The following is a 17,492-nucleotide window of genomic DNA, read 5'->3' as shown; positions in this document are numbered from 1 at the left end:
ACATAGGCCAGACTGACAAGACTGATGGACTTCTTCCCCGAAAGGATATTAGTCAATTAGATAGCTCTTAAGGTAGTTGATGAGTTTCATGGCCCCATTATTGAGACCAGCTTTGTTCCAGATTTGTTAATGAACAAAGAACAAAGAAAATTACAGCACTGGAACAGGTCCTTCGGCCCTCCAAGCCTGCACCGATCCAGATCCTCAATCTAAACCTATTGCCTATTAAGGATCTGTATCTCTCTGCTCCCTGCCCATTCATATATCAGTCTAGATACATCTTAAATGGGTGGCACGGTGCCACAGTATGGGCAGCACGGTGGCACAGTGGTTAGCACTGCTGCCTCACAGTGCCAGAGACCCGGGTTCAATTCTCCGCCTCAGGCAACTGTCTGTGTGGAGTTTGCACATTCTCCCCGTGTCTGCGTGGGTTTCCTCCGGGTGCTCCGGTTTCCTCCCACAGTCCAAAAATGTGCAGGTCAGGTGAATTGGCTATGCTAAACTGCCCGTAGTGTTAGATGTAGGGGAATGGGTCTGGGTGGGTTGCTCTTTAGAGGGTCGGTGTGGGCTTGTTGGGCCGAAGGGCCTGTTTCCACACTTTAAGTAGTCCAATCTAAGTAAATGACGCTATTGTACAATTCTGGTCTCCTTCCTATCGGAAAGATGTTGTGAAACTTGAAAGGGTTCAGAAGAAATTTACAAGGATGTTGCCAGGGTTGGAGGATTTGAGCTGAAGGGAGAGGCTGAATAGTCTAGGGGTGTTTTCCCTGTTCCGTGGAGCTGCGGGGTGACCTTACACAAGTTTACAAAATCATGAGGGGCATGGATAGGATAAATACACAAAGTCTTTTCCCTGGGCTGGGCAAGTCCAGAACTAGAGGGCATAGGTTTAGGGTGAGAGGGGAAAGATATAAAAGAAACCTAAGGGGCAACTTTTTCATGCGGAGGGTGGTATGTGTATGGAATGGTGCAGAGGAAGTGGTGCAGACTGGTACAATTGCAACATTTAAAAGGCATCTGGATGGGTATATGAATAGGGTTTGGAGGGATATGGGCCAGATGCTAGCAGGTGGGACTAGATTGGGTTGGGATATCTGATCAGCATAGACAAGTTGGACCGAAGGGTCTGTTTCTGTCTTGTACATCTCTATGATTCTATTGTGCCCGCCTCTACCACCTTCACTGACACCCACCACTCTGCATGAAGAAATTTCCACACATACCTCCCCGAGATGTTTCCCTCTCATTTTGAACTCGTGACCCCTAGTAATTCGAGTCCCCCCCCCACCACTGTGGGAAAAAACGTCTTGCTATCCACCTTGTTTATACCTCTCATGAGTTTGTAGACCTCAATCAGGTCCCCCCTCAACCTCTGTCTTTCTAATGAAAGTAACCCTAATCTACTCAACCTCTCTTCATAGCTAACACCCTCCATACTAGGCAACATCCTAATGAACTTCCTCTGCACCCACTCCAAAGCATCCTTTTGGTAATGTGGTGACCAGAACTGTACGCAGTATCCTAAATGTGGCCAAACCAAAGTCTTATACAACTGTAACATGACCTGCCAACTCTTGTACTCAATACCCTGTCCAATGAAGGAAAGCATGCCATATGCCTTCTTGACCTCTCTATTGACCTGTGTTGCCACCTTCAGGGTATAATGGACCTGAATATCCAGATCTCTCTGTACATCAATTTTTCCCAGGGCAATTCTATTTCCCGTTTAGTTCACTCTTGAATAGGATCTTCCAAAATGTATCACCTCACATTTGCTCAGATTGAACTCCATCTGTCATTTCTGTGCCCAACTCTCCAAACTATCTATATTCTGCTGTATTCTCTGCCAGTCCCCTTCACTATCTGCTACTTCGCCAATCTTCAATGTCATCTCCAAACCTGCTAATTAGACCACATACCTTCCTCCAGATCATTTATGTATATCACAAACAACCCTGGTCCCACACGGATCCCTGTGGAACACCACTAGTCATCGTTCTCCATTTTGACAAACTCCCTTCCACTGCTACTCTCTGTCTCCTGCTGCCCAACCTGTTCTCTATCCATGTAGCTAGTACACCCTGGTCCCCATGCGACTTCACTTTGTCTATCAGCCAAATGCTTTATTGAAGTCCATGTATATGACATCTATAGCCCTTCCCTCATCAATCAACTGTCACTTCCTCAAAGAATTCTATTAAGTTGGTAAGACATGATCTTCTCTGCACAAAACTATATTTCCTATCACTGATAAGCCCATTTTCTTCCACATGGGAATAGATCCAGTCCCTGAGTATTTTCTCCAGCAGCTTCCCTACCACTGATGTCAGGCTCACCGGTCTATAATTGCCTGGATTATCCCTGCTACCCTTCTTAAAGCAGGGGACAAGATTAGCAATTCTCCAGTCCTCCGGGACCTCACCTGTGTTCAAGGATACTGTTGCAGCATATCTGTTAAGGCCCCAGCTATTTCCTCACTTACCTCCCTCAGTAACCTCAGATAGATCCCAGGAAAAAGTGAGGTCTGCAGATGCTGGAGATCAGAGCTGAAAATGTGTTGCTGGTTAAAGCGCAGCAGGTCAGGCAGCATCCAAGGAACAGGAAATTTGGCGTTTCGGGCATAAGCCCTTCATCAGGAATGAGGAAAGTGTGTCCAGCAGGCTAAGATAAAAGGTAGGGAGGAGGGACTTGGGGGAGGGGCGATGGAGATGTGATAGATGTGATACCTATCACATCTCCATCGCCCCTCCCCCAAGTCCCTCCTCCCTATCTTTTATCTTAGCCTGCTGGACACACTTTCCTCATTCCTGATGAAGGGCTTATGCCCGAAATGTCGAATTTCCTGTTCCTTGGATGCTGCCTGACCTGCTGCGCTTTAACCAGCAACACATTTTCAGCTCAGATAGATCCCATCCATACCTGGGGCATTGTCCACCTTAATGACTATTAAGATACCCAACATTTCCTCCCTCCTTATGCTGACTTGACCGAGAGTAATCAAACATCTATCCCTAACCTCAACATCCGTCATGTTCTGAGAGAGGTGGCTGAGGAAATAGCGGAGGCATTGGTTGAGATCTTTCAAGACTCACTGGAGTCAGGGAAGGTCCCGGATGATTGGAAGATCGCTGTTGTAACCCCCTTGTTCAAGAAAGGATCAAGACAAAAGATGGAAAATTATAGGCCATTTAGCCTAACCTCGGTTGTTGGTAAAATTCTAGAATCCATCATTAAGGATGAGGTTTCTAAATTCTTAGAAGAGCAGAGTCTGATTAGAACAAGTAAAAGGTGAGGTCTGCAGATGCTGGAGAACCTCACTTTTTACTCGAAGATTTTAACCTACTGCGAATCCTCTTGCAAGGATGCCTTCCTTGAAGAAGCTCTCTTCCTCCCTCTACAAGGATTTCAGTGAGTCTCTCTCTCACTGCACCCCCAGGTCACCTCCCTACCTTTTATCTTAGCCTGCCTGGCACACTCTCCTCATTCCTGATGAAGGGCTCTGGCCCGAAACGTCGAATTTCCTGTTCCTTGGATGCTGCCTGACCTGCTGTGCTTTAACCAGCAACACATTTTCAGCTCTGATTAGAACAAGTCAACATGGATTTAATAAGGGGAGGTCATGTCGGACAAACCTGTTGGAATTCTTTGAAGAGGTGACAAGTAGGTTAAACCAGGGAAACCCAGTGGATGTGGTCTATCTAGACTTTCAAAAGGCATTTGATAAGGTGCCACAGGGGAGGCTGCTGAGCAAGGTGAGGGCCCATGGTGTTCGAGGTGAGCTACTGGGATGGATCGAGGATTGGCTGTCTGACAGAAGGCAGAGAGTTGGGATAAAAGGTTCTTTTTCAGAATGGCAGCCAGTGACGAGCGGTGTCCCACAGGGTTCAGTGTTGGGGCCACAGCTTTTCGCATTATATATTAATGATTTGGATGAAGGGACTGGGGGCATTCTAGCGAAGTTTGCCGATGATACGAAGTTAAGTGGACAGGCAGGTAGTACTGAGGAAGTGGGGAGGCTACAGAAGGATCTAGACAGTTTGGGAGAGTGGTCCAGGAAATGGCTGATGGAATTCAACGTGAGCAAATGCGAGGTCTTGCACTTTGGCAAAAAGAATAAAAGCATAGACTACTTTCTAAATGATGAGAAAATTCGTAAAGCCAAAGTACAAAGGGATCTGGGAGTGCTAGTCGAGGATTCTCGAAAGGTAAACATGCAGGTTGAGTCCGTGATTAAGAAAGCGAATGCAATGTTGTCATTTATCTCAAGAGGGTTGGAATATAAAAGCAGCGATGTGCTACTGAGACTTTATAAAGCTCTGGTTAGGCCCCATTTGGAGTACTGTGTCCAGTTTTGGTCCCCACACCTCAGGAAGGACATACTGGCACTGGAACGTGACTAGCGGAGATTCACACGGATGATCCCTGAAATGGTAGGTCTAACATATGAGGAACGGCTGAGGATCCTGGGATTGTATTCATTGGAGTTTAGAAGGTTAAGGGGAGACTTAATAGAGACGCACAAGATAATGGAAAGGGTGGACGCTAGGAAATTGTTTCCATTAGGCGAGGAGACTAGGACCCGTGGACACAGCCTTAGAATTAGAGGGGGCAAATTCAGAACAGAAATGCGGAGACATTTCTTCAGCCAGAGAGTGGTGGGCCTGTGGAATTCATTGCCACAGGGTGCAGTGGAGGTCGGGACGCTAAATGTCTTCAAGGCAGAGATTGATAGATTCTTGTTGTCTCGAGGAATTAAGGGCTATGGGGAGAACGCTGGTAGGTGGAGTTAAAATGCCCATCAGCCATGATTGAATGGCGGAGTGGACTCGATGGGCCGAATGGCCTTACTTCTACTCCTATGTCTTATGGCCTTATGTCCCTCTCCTCAGTGAATACCGATGCAAAGTGCTCATTAAGAATCTCACCCATTTTCTCTGACTCAACCCATAACATTGCTCCTTTGTCCTTGAGTGAGCCAACCATTTCTCTAGTTACCCTCTTGCTCCTTATATATGTATACAAGGCTTTGGGATTTTCCTTAACCCTATTTGGTAAAGATATTTCATGACCCCTTTTAGCCCTCTTACTTCCTTGTTTCAGATTGGTCCTACATTCCCGATATTCTTCCAAAGCTTCATCTGTCTTCAGTCGCCTAAACCTTATGTATGCTTCCATTTTCCTCTTAGTTAGTCTCACAATTTCACCTGTCGTCCATGGTTCCTTAATCTTGCCATTTCTATCCCTCATTTTTACAGAAACATGTCTCTCCTGAATTCTACTCAACCTCTCTTTAAGAGCCTCCCACATATTAAATGTGGATTTACCTTCAAACAGCTGCTCCCAATCTATATTCCCCAGCTCCTGCCCAATTTTGGTATAGTTTGCCTTCCCCCAGTTGAGCATTCGTCCTTTAGGACCACTCTCATCTTTGTCCATGAGTATTCTAAAACTTTTGGAATTTTGATCACTGTTCCCAAAGTAATCACCAACTGAAACTTCAACCACTTGGCCGAACTCATTCCCAAACACCAGGTTGAGTATGGTCTACTCCCAGGTTGGACTATTTACATACTGCTCTAGAAAACCCTCCTGGATGCTCCTTACAAATTCTGCTCCATCCAGACCTCTACCACTAAGTGAATCCCAGTCAATGTTGGGAAAATTAAAATCTCCTATACCCTCCAGCCCATTGCCCTTACATCATTCTGTTTCCAGATTTGTGCCTCTATCTCATGCTCACTGTTGGGAGGCCTGCAGTATAGCCCAACATTGTTACCACACCCTTCCTATTTCTGAGCTCTGCCTATATTGCCTCACTGCTCAAGTCCTCCATAGTGCCCTCTTTCAGTACAACTGTGATATCCTCTCTGACCAGTAGTGCAACTCCTCCATCCCTTTTACCTCCCTCTCTATCCCACCTGAAGCATCGATATCCTGGGATATTTAGTTGGTAATCATGCTCTTCCCTCAACCAAGTCTCAGTAATAGCAATAACATCATACTCCCAGATACTAATCCAAGCCCTAAGTTTATCTGCCTTACCTACTACATTTCTTCCATTAAAACAAATGTATCTCAGACCACCAGTCTCTTTGCCCACTCTTACCCTTAGTCACGCAAAGTTGCTAGAACATTTAGCCAGTATCTTTGAATGACTAGTCCAGAACTCAAACCTTGCTAAAAGGAGACAAGAAACCTTTCAACTTGCACTTCATAACAAGAAGGTATGAATAGAAGCACTCTATTTTATACACCTGAAGGAGGATGCTGAATGACTGGGCCATCATTGACATAAAGATGCAACAAAAGCAATTAATTGTCAGTCTTAATTATCAGACCATGCAGGTAGATTCTAATTGGTCAGGGTGTTGCCAGGGGATGCAGCAAGGATTGTTTGTCTTCATGACTCCATGTTTTCAAAAAGATGCAATGTATGTACAAATTCCTTTTGCCTACATAAAACAAGATCCTGTATGTTCACATATGATTGATTGATTGATTGAATACTGTTGACACATGTACCGAGATACAGCAATAAGTATTGTTTTGAATACTATACAGGCAGATAGTACCATACAAAGTACATTAGGGTAGCAGAACAGAGTGCAGAATATATGTTATAGCCCAGAGAAAGTGCAGAGAAAGGGTTCAACACTAACATTTGAGAGGTCCTTTCAAAACTCTGATAACAGCGGGGAAGAAGCTGCTCTTAAATATATTCATATCTGTATTCAAACTTTTATATCTTCTGCCCAATGGCGGAGTGTAGGACAGTTCCTAGATCAGCTGACGACTCGTTTCCAAATAAATTATTAACTAAGCTTGAGTGGGTCGGTTAGCTCAGTTGGTTGGATAGCTGGTCTTTGATGCAGAATCCATACCAATAACATGAGTTCAATTTCCAAGCTGGATGAGTCTACAGTGAAGGTACTGCCCTCTCAATCTCTCCCCTCAGCCGAGGTGTGGTGATCCTCAGGTTAAACCACTACCAATCGCTTCTCTCTAATGAGAAAGCAGCTCTATGGTCCTTTAGAATAATGCTGTCTTTACCTTTACATTGGAAATCAATTCAAAATTGCAGTATAAGTATTTGTAGCTGCTAGGATTACTCAGCCTTCTTCCATGGAGTTACCAACCTCAGCCTTGCAAGACAGGAGTAAAGACAGGAGTAAATCTACAATCTAAGAAGGAAAGAAAGACAAAAAAGAAATGCCTCCAGTGCAACATACATACCTGACTCCAGTCTGGATAGAAAAGTGAATGCCCTATTGTGTAGGAATATATATCAGGAGTCCATTCTACCCTTCAAACCTGCTCCACTGTTCAATCAGACCAAGCCTGATATGTAAGCTAACTCCATAAAAGGGCAGTACAAGAAAACGCGACTCACTTGATTAGGCATAAAATCCTGAATGGTCTCAACAATATGGTGGATGTTTCCTCTCGTGGTGAGTGTAGAATGAAGGACGCTGTTTTAGGATTACCCTTCACTCTTCTAGGGCAGAGATAAGGAGCAAATTTTCTCAGAGAGGGTTGTTTGACTTTCAATCCATGTTTCAGAAGGCAGTGAAGACTGGGTCATTGAATATTTTTCAGGTGAAGTTGGATAAGATTCTTGTTAGGCCATGAATCATAGTTTACTAGGGGTAGAGGGGATATATGGAATTTGTAACACATCACTCATGGTCTGGCTGAATGGCAAAGCAAGTCTGAGGGACTGAATGGTCTATGCTCATATTTCATACGTTTCTGTTGTTCCGTCAAAAAGCAAACACAACCAAGATAGGCCAAATGGCCTCCTGTCCTGTATGAATCTGTGATTCAAAGTAACACAACAACTTACATATACTTATAAAGCTTCTTTGCCCCATTTCCCTTTGTGTCTTAGGTAACTAAATCTATGTTGCTAATCATCACTACTGTTATGGAAGAGAGTTCCAACCTTCTATTGCTGTGTGTAAGCGTTTCCAAGTTTCACTCCTGGAAAGTTTGTCTCTTTATTTTAAACCATGCTCCCAATACTAGACTCTGCAACACAGAAAATAGCGTCTCTCAGAGTCCGCACAGCGGAAAGAAAGGTTAGAAGGACTTGTGTGGAAATGAGGCACTGAAAATAAGTTGGATGAATGAAAGGTCAGTACTCAGTAAATCAACTGGATTGAAGTTTGATAAATTCCCTGGACCAGACCAGCTATATCTGAGAGTATGGCTTGAGAGATACTGGATACATTGGAAGTTATCTTTCAAATTTTTGTGGATTCAAGGAAGGTGCCAGCAGACTGGAATGTAGCAAAATTGAACTCCAATATTTAAGAAGGGAGCTGGAGAGGAAATGGAGAAGCACAAACCTGTTAGTATTACGTCAGTTGTAGGGAGAATGTTAGAAATTACTCCAAAAAAATGTGATAACTTGATACTTGGAAAATAATGATACGATTGGTCAGAGTCAACATGGATTTATGAAAGGGAAATTGTGTTTGACAAACGTGTTGCAATTCTGAGATAAATGAAAAGCAATGAATATGACGCATTTGGATTTACAGAAGGTTTCTGATAAGTCCCTCACAGCAGATTAGTAAACAAAATTATAGGATGGAGGGTTGGAATTAATATACTAGATTCAGAATTGGTTGGTAAATTGGAAAACAGACAGTAAGAATCAAATGGTCAGTCTCAGGGCAACAGGCTAATGTTAACAGGGTATGGCAAGCATCAGATCGAAGCCACAGTTGCTTGCAGTCTGTATAAATGATGAGAAAGTGGGGACCAAATAGAATATTTCTAAATTTGTTGACGATACAAAACTAGGTGGGAATGCAAAAACTAAAAGAACAGCTGATGCTATAAATCAGAAACAAAAACAGAAATTGCTGGAAAAACTCAGCAGATCTGGCAGCACCTGTGGACAGAAATCAGAGTTAACGTTTCGGGTCCAGTGACCCTTCCTCAGAACTGGGAATGTAACTTGGAAAGTGGATGCAAGGAGGCTTCATGGGACTGAGCGAATGGGCAGAGGGAATACAATGTGAATAAATGTGAAGTTATTCACTTTGGAAGATAGGAAAGGCAAAAGACAAAATATTTTGTAAATGGTGGGAGTTTGGGCTGTGTTGATGCCCAAACTAACCTGAATGTCCTTTTTCATGAGTCACACAAAGCTAGCAAGCAGATGCAGCAAGCTTTTAGGAAAGCAAATAATCCATTAGCCTGCACTGCAAAGGAATTTGAGTACAAGAGTAAAGATGTCTTGCTTCAACTCTACAGAGTGAGATTATACCTGGAGCATTGGTTTCCTTATCTAATGAATGATATTCACCTTCCAAACATATGACCACTATCATCTAGAAGGACCACGCAGCAGATACATGGGAATGCCATGCCCTCCTAGGCACATACCATCCAGACTTGGAAATATATTGCTGTTCCTTCATTGTCACTGGGTCAAAATAATGGAATTCCCTCCCTAACGGCAGTTCACCACCACCACCTTCTCAAAAGTAACTAGGGATAGGCAATAAATGCTGACCAGCCAGTGACGCCATGTTCCACAAATTAATATTTAAAAGAATATATACTTGCTATTGAGGAAAGGTCACCAAATAAAACCCTGGGATGGGGATTATGAGGAGAGACTGAAGAAACTGGCCTAAATTCTCAAGACTTTTTAAGGATAAGATGTGATCTCATTAAAACGTACAAAACTCTTACAGTACTCGACAGGGAGATGTAGAGAGGATTTTCTTCTGGTTGATGAGCCTAGAACCAGGAGAAAGTCTCAGAATAAGAGATTGAGGAGGAATGTCTTCACTCAGATGCTGGTAAATCTTTAGAAATTTCTAACCCAGAGGGCTGTGAATGCTCAATCACTGAGTCTGTTCAAGATCAAAATCGATAACTTTCTGGAATGTGTGGGAAGTGGAGTTGAAATAGATGATCAGCCATGATCTCACTGAATAGTGAAGCAGGCACAATGAGCTGAATGTGTTATTCCTCCACCTACATTTCTACCCAAGCTATAGAGTTTTAAGATACTTGCCAATAGAACCAGGGAGATGAAAATTTTTGCCTCGCAGCTTTATGATCTGGAACACATTATGTAGAAGGCTGTTGGAAGCAGATTCAGTCGTAACTTTCATGAAGATATATACTTGTAATGGAGAAATTTGCAAGACTATGGGGAAAGAGCAGAGTGGTGTAACTAATTAGATAGCTCTTTCAAAAATCCAGCAGAAGCGCTATGGATCAAAATGCCTCCTTCTGCATTGTATGAAACTATTATTCAAAGTAACACAAAAACATATTTGTATTTATGTAGCACCTCATGAAGAAAGGTTTTTAGAAAGAAAAGGGACACCCATGAAGGCAGAGGGAGTATGAAAACATAAACGTTGGCAGAGATTCCCTGGGCCAAACACATTGGAACTTATGTGTAAAACACAAGGGAATCTTGCACGACCAGCGGCCTGCAGCCTCTGTTAGAAAGATAGCAATCAAAAAGCAGCAATCCTCTCACATCCCCAAAACAAACTACCCTCGCCTAATTACCTCTTCTTTGCAATCAGAAACATTGTCAGCAGCTTATTTTGCTGAAACTTGCACTGTCCAGTCAGACTCAGTGGATAATGAATGGAAGCCGTACTTGCCTCTCCTAGACAGGCCCAGAAGTGCACAAGCCAACCTGTTGCCTTCTCAACCTCAGATATGGTTGAGGTCAGCTTTGCCCAGTACATGACGTGGAGGTGCTGGTGTTGGACTGGGGTGCACAAAGTCAGAAGTCACACGGCACCAGGTTATAGTCCAACAGGTTTATTTGAAATCACAAGCTTTCACAGCACTGCCGCTTTGTGCAGTGCAGGGAAGCGCACAGGCACAGAATTTATAGGCGGATCATTGCAAGATAACTCTAGGTAATTAAGAGTTCAAAAAATAGTACAAATGGTGTGAGTGGAGTGTCGACAGGCTGAATAACAGATCTTTCCAAGTGATCAACAGTGTCAGATGGTGTGATAAGGACATATTTATCACTAGCACCATCTTTTTTGATTTTTAAAAAATTATCTCTCTGCTCTAATTAATCGGATTATAGGTCATCCCTTCACTTGCTGTTCAGCTGTTGACACTTTACTCGCACTGTCTGACACTTTTGATCACCTGCAGAGACTTGTAATTCAGCCTGTCAACACTCCAGTCACACCATTTGTATTTATCTGTCAACAGTCTTAATTACCTAGAATTGATCTGCCTATAAATTCTGGGTCTGTGTGCTTCCCTCAACTTCACATGATGAAGGAGCAGTGCTCTGAAAGCTTGTGATTCCAAATAAACCTGTTGGACTACAACCTGGTGTCGTGTGGCTTCTGACTTTGCTCAAAACAGATCGAGATTCTGAGTCTGGGAATTCCTGCCCCACCAAGGTGGAACTGCTAAATGCCATGCATTGATCAATTCAATGCCGTCAATACATAACTGGAGATGGGGGAAATCACCAGCAGTTCGTTAGCACCCATTAGAGATACTTGCTGAAATTGACAGGTTCTGGACAAAGGAAAGCAACGAGTGCATTTTCCAAAACAAAAACTTTATTCAACTGAACACAATAAATACAGAACCATTTAATTATTATAACATGAGATTTCAGGTGAAGGTACGACATGATGGAATGCTCCACATGTACATACAGCAGAAAGGGAATAATTTGGGTTGATTTATGCAGAGTTTCAAAAGAACACTGAGTTACGTTTGCAATGAGCTAATATCAAGGGGTTGATGAAGTCATTCAAATGCATATTTACTGTTAAACACAATCATAGACAAACCCTTTCATGTTTGTGAAGAGCAGAACATTGTTTCTATGAGAACAGGCACGGAACAGAGCCTTCTTGCGCTTTAGCCATGATTCACCAACAGCATCTGCAAAGGGAAGATGACACGCATTTTGTTTTGTTTGAAGTACCAATGTAATATTCTCACAATTCATCTGTCCACATAACAATGCTCATGTTGCTGAAAGCACAGTAGAGGAATTCATATTTCAGGAACATTCCTGACATTTCAAATTTGCATTGATAGCAGAAAAAGCGGTTCCTACCAGCACACCTGTTTTGCATGAAATGAAATCTCCATCTTTCAATACTGCCATGAATTGGACAGTTTATCATGAGACCAGTAATGACTTGTTATTACAGGTTTTTATCATACAATCCCTATGGTGTGGAAGCAGGCCATCAAGTCCACATCAACCCTCCAAATAGCATCTAACCCAGAACCACCCTCTCTACTCTACCCCTGAATTATCCATGGCTAATCCACCTAGTCTACACATCCCTGGACACTATGGGCAATTTGGCATGGCCAATTCACCTAACTTGCACATCTTTGGACTGTGAGAGAAAACCAAAGCACTTGGAGGAAACCCACACAAACACTGGGACAGTGCAAGCTCCACACAGTCGCCTGAGGGTGGAATTGAACTCAGGTCCTTGATGCTGAGGGGCAGCAAGTGATATCTATGGAGTGTCCATGCCACCTGTTAGTATTGCAGATCAATTGGGTAACCCACCGTACTCTCTTATTCACTAGAAATATGCAGTAAGGCACCATATTGTCAGATTCAAATGTTCAGGTTAAACTAACACACAATTTTATTCACAATTAAGGTAATTACACAGAAGCAGTATTGTATTGCAGAAAGCTTGCAGAAACAATAATGCGCTTGTGAAGAAAATAAATTGTGAAGAGTTCTGAATCTTTGCTAAACTTCTCTTAATGACTTTCAAACTGTCTGTTTAACAAGTCATTATGTGAGAAAAAGCATTCCACAGACGCTTCTAACAGCGAATGCTGGGAATTTAAACGTTTGAATAAAAATACTCTGCTTCTGAACAATTGTCTGCGACTACAAAAGCTCACTTCCTCTTATGATCAAACTTATTTCTCACAGTAGCAGGCAAGTGGTTTGGTGGCTTTGTTTCACTTTCGAAGAGTATAAACAACGTTGCAATAAATGCTTTAATGAGATAGAAATATGGAAATTAATAGAGTAGACCATTCAGCCCACAGAGCCTGGTCTATCATTCAACATGATCATGGTTGATTGTCTATCTCAACACCATACTCCTATTCAGCCCCACATCCCTAGCTTCCAGAAATCTAGCCATTTCTTTCCTAAACATCTTCAGTGATTTTACATCTTTTAGCTTTCTGTGATAGAAAATTTCATAGACACTTCTCATCTCAATCCAAAATGACCTTCTACGTAGCGTGAGACAATGTTCCCTTATTCTGAACCCTCCCGTCTAGTGGAAATATCATCCTTGCATTCAGTCTATGTAGCCCTGTCAGAGTTTTATACATTTCAAGGAGATCCCCTCTCATTCTTCTAAACTCTAACGAATACCTGGTTGACCCAATCTCTTCTCAAGTAACAAGCCAGCCATCCCAAGAATCAGTCTGGTAAACCTTTGCTGTGCTCCCTCTTTGGAAAACGTCTTATCTTAAGTAAGGAGACCAAAACTGCACAAAAGCACAGCAGGCCAGGCAGCATCCAAGGAGCAGGAGAGTCAACATTTTGGGCAGAAGTCCTTCATCAGGACCAAGGCCCTTGCTCTTGCATTCAAACCCCCTTGCAGTGAAGGTCAACATTTATCTTCCAGCTAATTGCTGGACCTGCATGCTTGCTTTCAATGACTGGTGTACAAAGAAGTACAAAGAAGTCCTTTTGATCAGCAACACTTCCTACCTATCACCATTTAAATAATAATCTGCCTTTTATTTTCCTGCAAAAATTGATTACATCATATGAAACTGAATTATTCACTCACTCACTAAATTTGTCTAAACAATCCTGAAGTCTCTTTAAATTCCCTTCAGGGGTCACAGCCACACTTTTACAAATTTTCTTTCATCAACAAATGTGGAAATATTACGCTCAATTCCCTCATACAATGACTAGCTGGGGCCAAAGCACTGATCCCTGCACATCCCCCCTTGTCACTGCTTCCACTCCAAAAACAGGCCCATTCGTTCATCCTGTCAGTGTCCCGTCTCACCAATTCTCAGTCCATGCCAGTATATTACTACCATATGGTTCGATTTTGCAGAATAACCTCATATATGGAACTTGATCAAAAACTTTCTGAAGAAACAAATGCACCACATCCAATGGTTTAACTAGTTACATCCTCAAAAATCTCCAGTTACATCCTCCAAAAATCACAAACCTTGCATCTCCAGTAAGTTTGTCAAACACTCTCTCTTTTTAATAAATCCAGTTGACTCTGTGTAATACCACTGATATTTATTATGTATCCTAATATTACATCCTTTAAAATGAACTGCATAATTTTCCCTGCTATTGATTTTAGACTAATGGTCTGTAATTTCAAATTATTTCCCTCCTTTTTTAATTGTTGAGTTATACTTTTCACCTCCAATCTGCAGAACATATGCCAGAATCAACTAAATTTTGGAAGATGACAACTAACACACCCACTATTTCCATGGCTACCTCCTTTAATACCCTGGGATGTAGATCATCAGGGCCTACTGATATATTAACTTTTAATCCCATTAATTTCTCCAGCATCATTTAAAATAAAAACTGCTTTCCTTCAGTATCTCCATCCCAAAGGACAATTGTTTCTTTGGCACTTCTGGGAAGTTCAGTGTGCTATCCTCTGTGAAGATAAAACAAAAGTAGTGGCTTAATTGCTCTGCCATTTTCTTGTTCTCCATTATCAATTCTCCCGTTTCAGGTTGTAGTGGCCTGTGGGCCTGCATTTGTCTTCAGTAACCCTTTTAGTTTTACGTACTTACAGAAGCTTACATACTTACATAAAACTTATCTCATTTTATGTTTCTTGCAAGTTTACTCTCATACTCTATTTTTCATCCCATATTCAATTTATTTACTTTGTGGGAGGCTAGGGAAGAGATTGCTGGGCCCTCCTTTGAGATATTGGTATTACTGATAGCCTTGGGTGAGGGTGCCGGAAGACTGAAGGTTAGCTAATGTAGTGCCATTATTAAATAAATTTTAAAAATTGGAGGTGTAGTGGACAGCGAAGAGGGTTACCTCAGATTACAACAGGATCTGGACCAGATGGGCCAAGGGGCTGAGAAGTGGCAGATGGAGTTTAATTCAGATAAATGCGAGGTGCTGCATTTTCTGAAAGCAAATCTTAGCAGGACTTATACACTTAATGGTAAGGTCCTAGGGAGTGTTGCTGAACAAAGAGACCTTGGAGTGCAGGTTCATAGCTCCTTGAAAGTGGAGCCGCAGGTGGATAGGGTAGTGAAGAAGGCGTTTGGTATGCTTTCCTTTATTGGTCAGAGTATTGAGTACAGGAGTTGGGAGGCCATGTTGCAGCTGTACACAACATTGATTAGGCCATTTTTGGAATATTGCATGCAATTCTGGTCTCCTTCCTATCAGAAAAATGTTGTGAAACTTGAAAGGGCTCAGAAAAGATTTTCAAGGATGTTGCCAGGGTTGGAGGACCTGAGCTACAGGGAGAGGCTGAACAGGCTGCAGCTGTTTTCCCTGGAGCGTTGGAGGCTGAGGGGTGACCTTATGGAGGTTTACAAAATTATGAGGGGCATGGATAGGATAAATAGACAAAGTCTTTTCCCTGGGGTCGTGGAATCCAGAAGTAGAGGGCATAGATTTAGGGTGAGAGGGGAAAGATATGAAAGAGACCTAAGGGGCAACTTTTTCACGCAGAGGGTAGTACGTGTATGGAATGAGCTGCCAGAGGATGTGGTGAAGGCTGGTACAATTGCAACATTTAAGAGGCATCTGGATGGGTATATGAATAGGAAGGGTTTGGAGGGATATGGGCCAGGTGCTGGCAGGTGGGACTAGATTGGGTTGGGATACCTGGTCAGCATGGACGGGTTGGACCGAAGGGTCTGTTTCCATGCTGTACATCTCTATGACTCTATGACTTTAAAGGCTGTAAGGAAAACAAAGGGAATTGGTAAGCATTACGTCAGTGGTGGGTAAAAGATTTACATGCACTTGAAAAGGCAAGGACTGGTTAGGGATAGTCAGGATGGCTTTGTATGTGGAAAACTGTATCTCATTAACTTGATTGGGTTTTTGAAGAGGTGACAGAGAAAACCAATGAAGGCAAAGCCGTAGATCTTATCTATATGGACTTCAGCAAAGCATTTGCCAAGGTTCCGCATGGTAGACTAGTAAATAAGTTTAGATCACATCAGATTCATGGGTAGCTAGCCAATGGATACAAAATTGGTGAAGGTAGGAGACAGAGGTTGTGGTGAAGGGTTGTTTTTCAGACTAGAGGTAGTGTTCACTGGTGTAATAACAAGGATCAGTGTTGGGTTTGCTGCTTTTTGTCACTTATATAAATGATTCAGGTGTGAATACAGGAGGTATGGTTAATAGGTTTGCAGACAGTACCAAAATAGTTGGTGTTGTGGACGAGAAAGAAAGTTATCTCAGCGTGCAATGGCACCTTGATCAGATGAGCCAATGGACTGAGGGGTGGCAGATGGATTTTATTATTTTAATAATAATTGTGAGATGTTGCATTTTGGTAAGGCAAACCAGGACAGGACTTACACAGTTAATGGTAGGCCCTGCAGAGTGTTGCTGAACAAAGAGACCTAGGGGTGCAGGTGCATAGTTTCTTCAAAGTGGTGTTGCCAATAGGGTGGCAAAGAAGTGGGAAAAAATTACCTGAGGTAATTTTTCCTGCAGGTGCTGCGCGTATGGAAAAAGCTGCCAGAGGAAGTGATGGAGGCGGGCACAATTACAACATCAGAATGGGTAAATGAGTAGGAAAGATATAGAGGGATAAGGGCCAAATGCTGACAAATGGGACTAAGTCAGATTGAGATGTCTAGTTGACACGGATGAGTTAGATCGAAGGGTCTGTTTCTGTGATGTATGACTAGTTCTCCTTTGCTGAGTTATAAACCGCTCACAGTTTTCTGGCTTACTACTTTTTGACTTGAAACTTTAAGTGATTCGATCCTTTTCATGTTGTATTCTACCACCCAAAGGGAATGTATAACTTTTACAATACATGCATTTGTTCCTTAAAGATTAATCATTGCCCACCCATTGTCACGTCCTTTAATGAAGTTACCCAGTCTATCACAACCAACTCACCCCTCAGGCCTTCAGAATTTCTTCTGTTTAGATTTAGGATCCTAGTTTTTGGATTGGACTACTACATATTCCATCCCAGTGATGAATTCTATCAGGTTATGGTCATGTTTCTCTTAAAATTATTAATTAACCCCTTATCATTGCAAAATAAAATCCAAGATAGCTTGCCCCATGTCGGTTACTCCATGTCCTGGTCTAAAATACCATCTTGTTTAGAGTCCAGGAATTCATGTGCTACAGTATTATCATTAATGTGGTCTTAAAATCATGTCATTATTGTTGTAGCCTTGTCGCACACATCTCCAGTTTTCTACCTAACCCCAAACCTATTGTTTGGAGGCATATAGACAACTCT

General features: G+C 42.4%; 1 protein-coding gene across 1 annotated transcript in view; it reads right to left on the bottom strand.

Annotated features, from left to right (window-relative positions):
- Positions 1-11,639: 11,639 nt before the first annotated feature.
- Positions 11,640-17,492, bottom strand: part of LOC132822058 (MICOS complex subunit mic25-like) — a 544,468-nt gene continuing 538,615 nt past the window's right edge. Inside the window, exon 8 of the mRNA XM_060835068.1 lies at positions 11,640-11,910. Coding sequence (XP_060691051.1) covers positions 11,887-11,910 — 24 coding nt within the window. The 3' untranslated portion in view covers positions 11,640-11,886. The remainder of the gene's footprint in view (positions 11,911-17,492) is intronic.

This window comes from Hemiscyllium ocellatum, chromosome 14, assembly GCF_020745735.1.
Source record: "Hemiscyllium ocellatum isolate sHemOce1 chromosome 14, sHemOce1.pat.X.cur, whole genome shotgun sequence".
Taxonomy (NCBI): Eukaryota; Metazoa; Chordata; class Chondrichthyes; order Orectolobiformes; family Hemiscylliidae; genus Hemiscyllium; species Hemiscyllium ocellatum.
The sequence above is the reverse complement of the archived record's forward strand: the minus strand, read 5'-3'. Positions and strand labels throughout refer to the sequence as shown.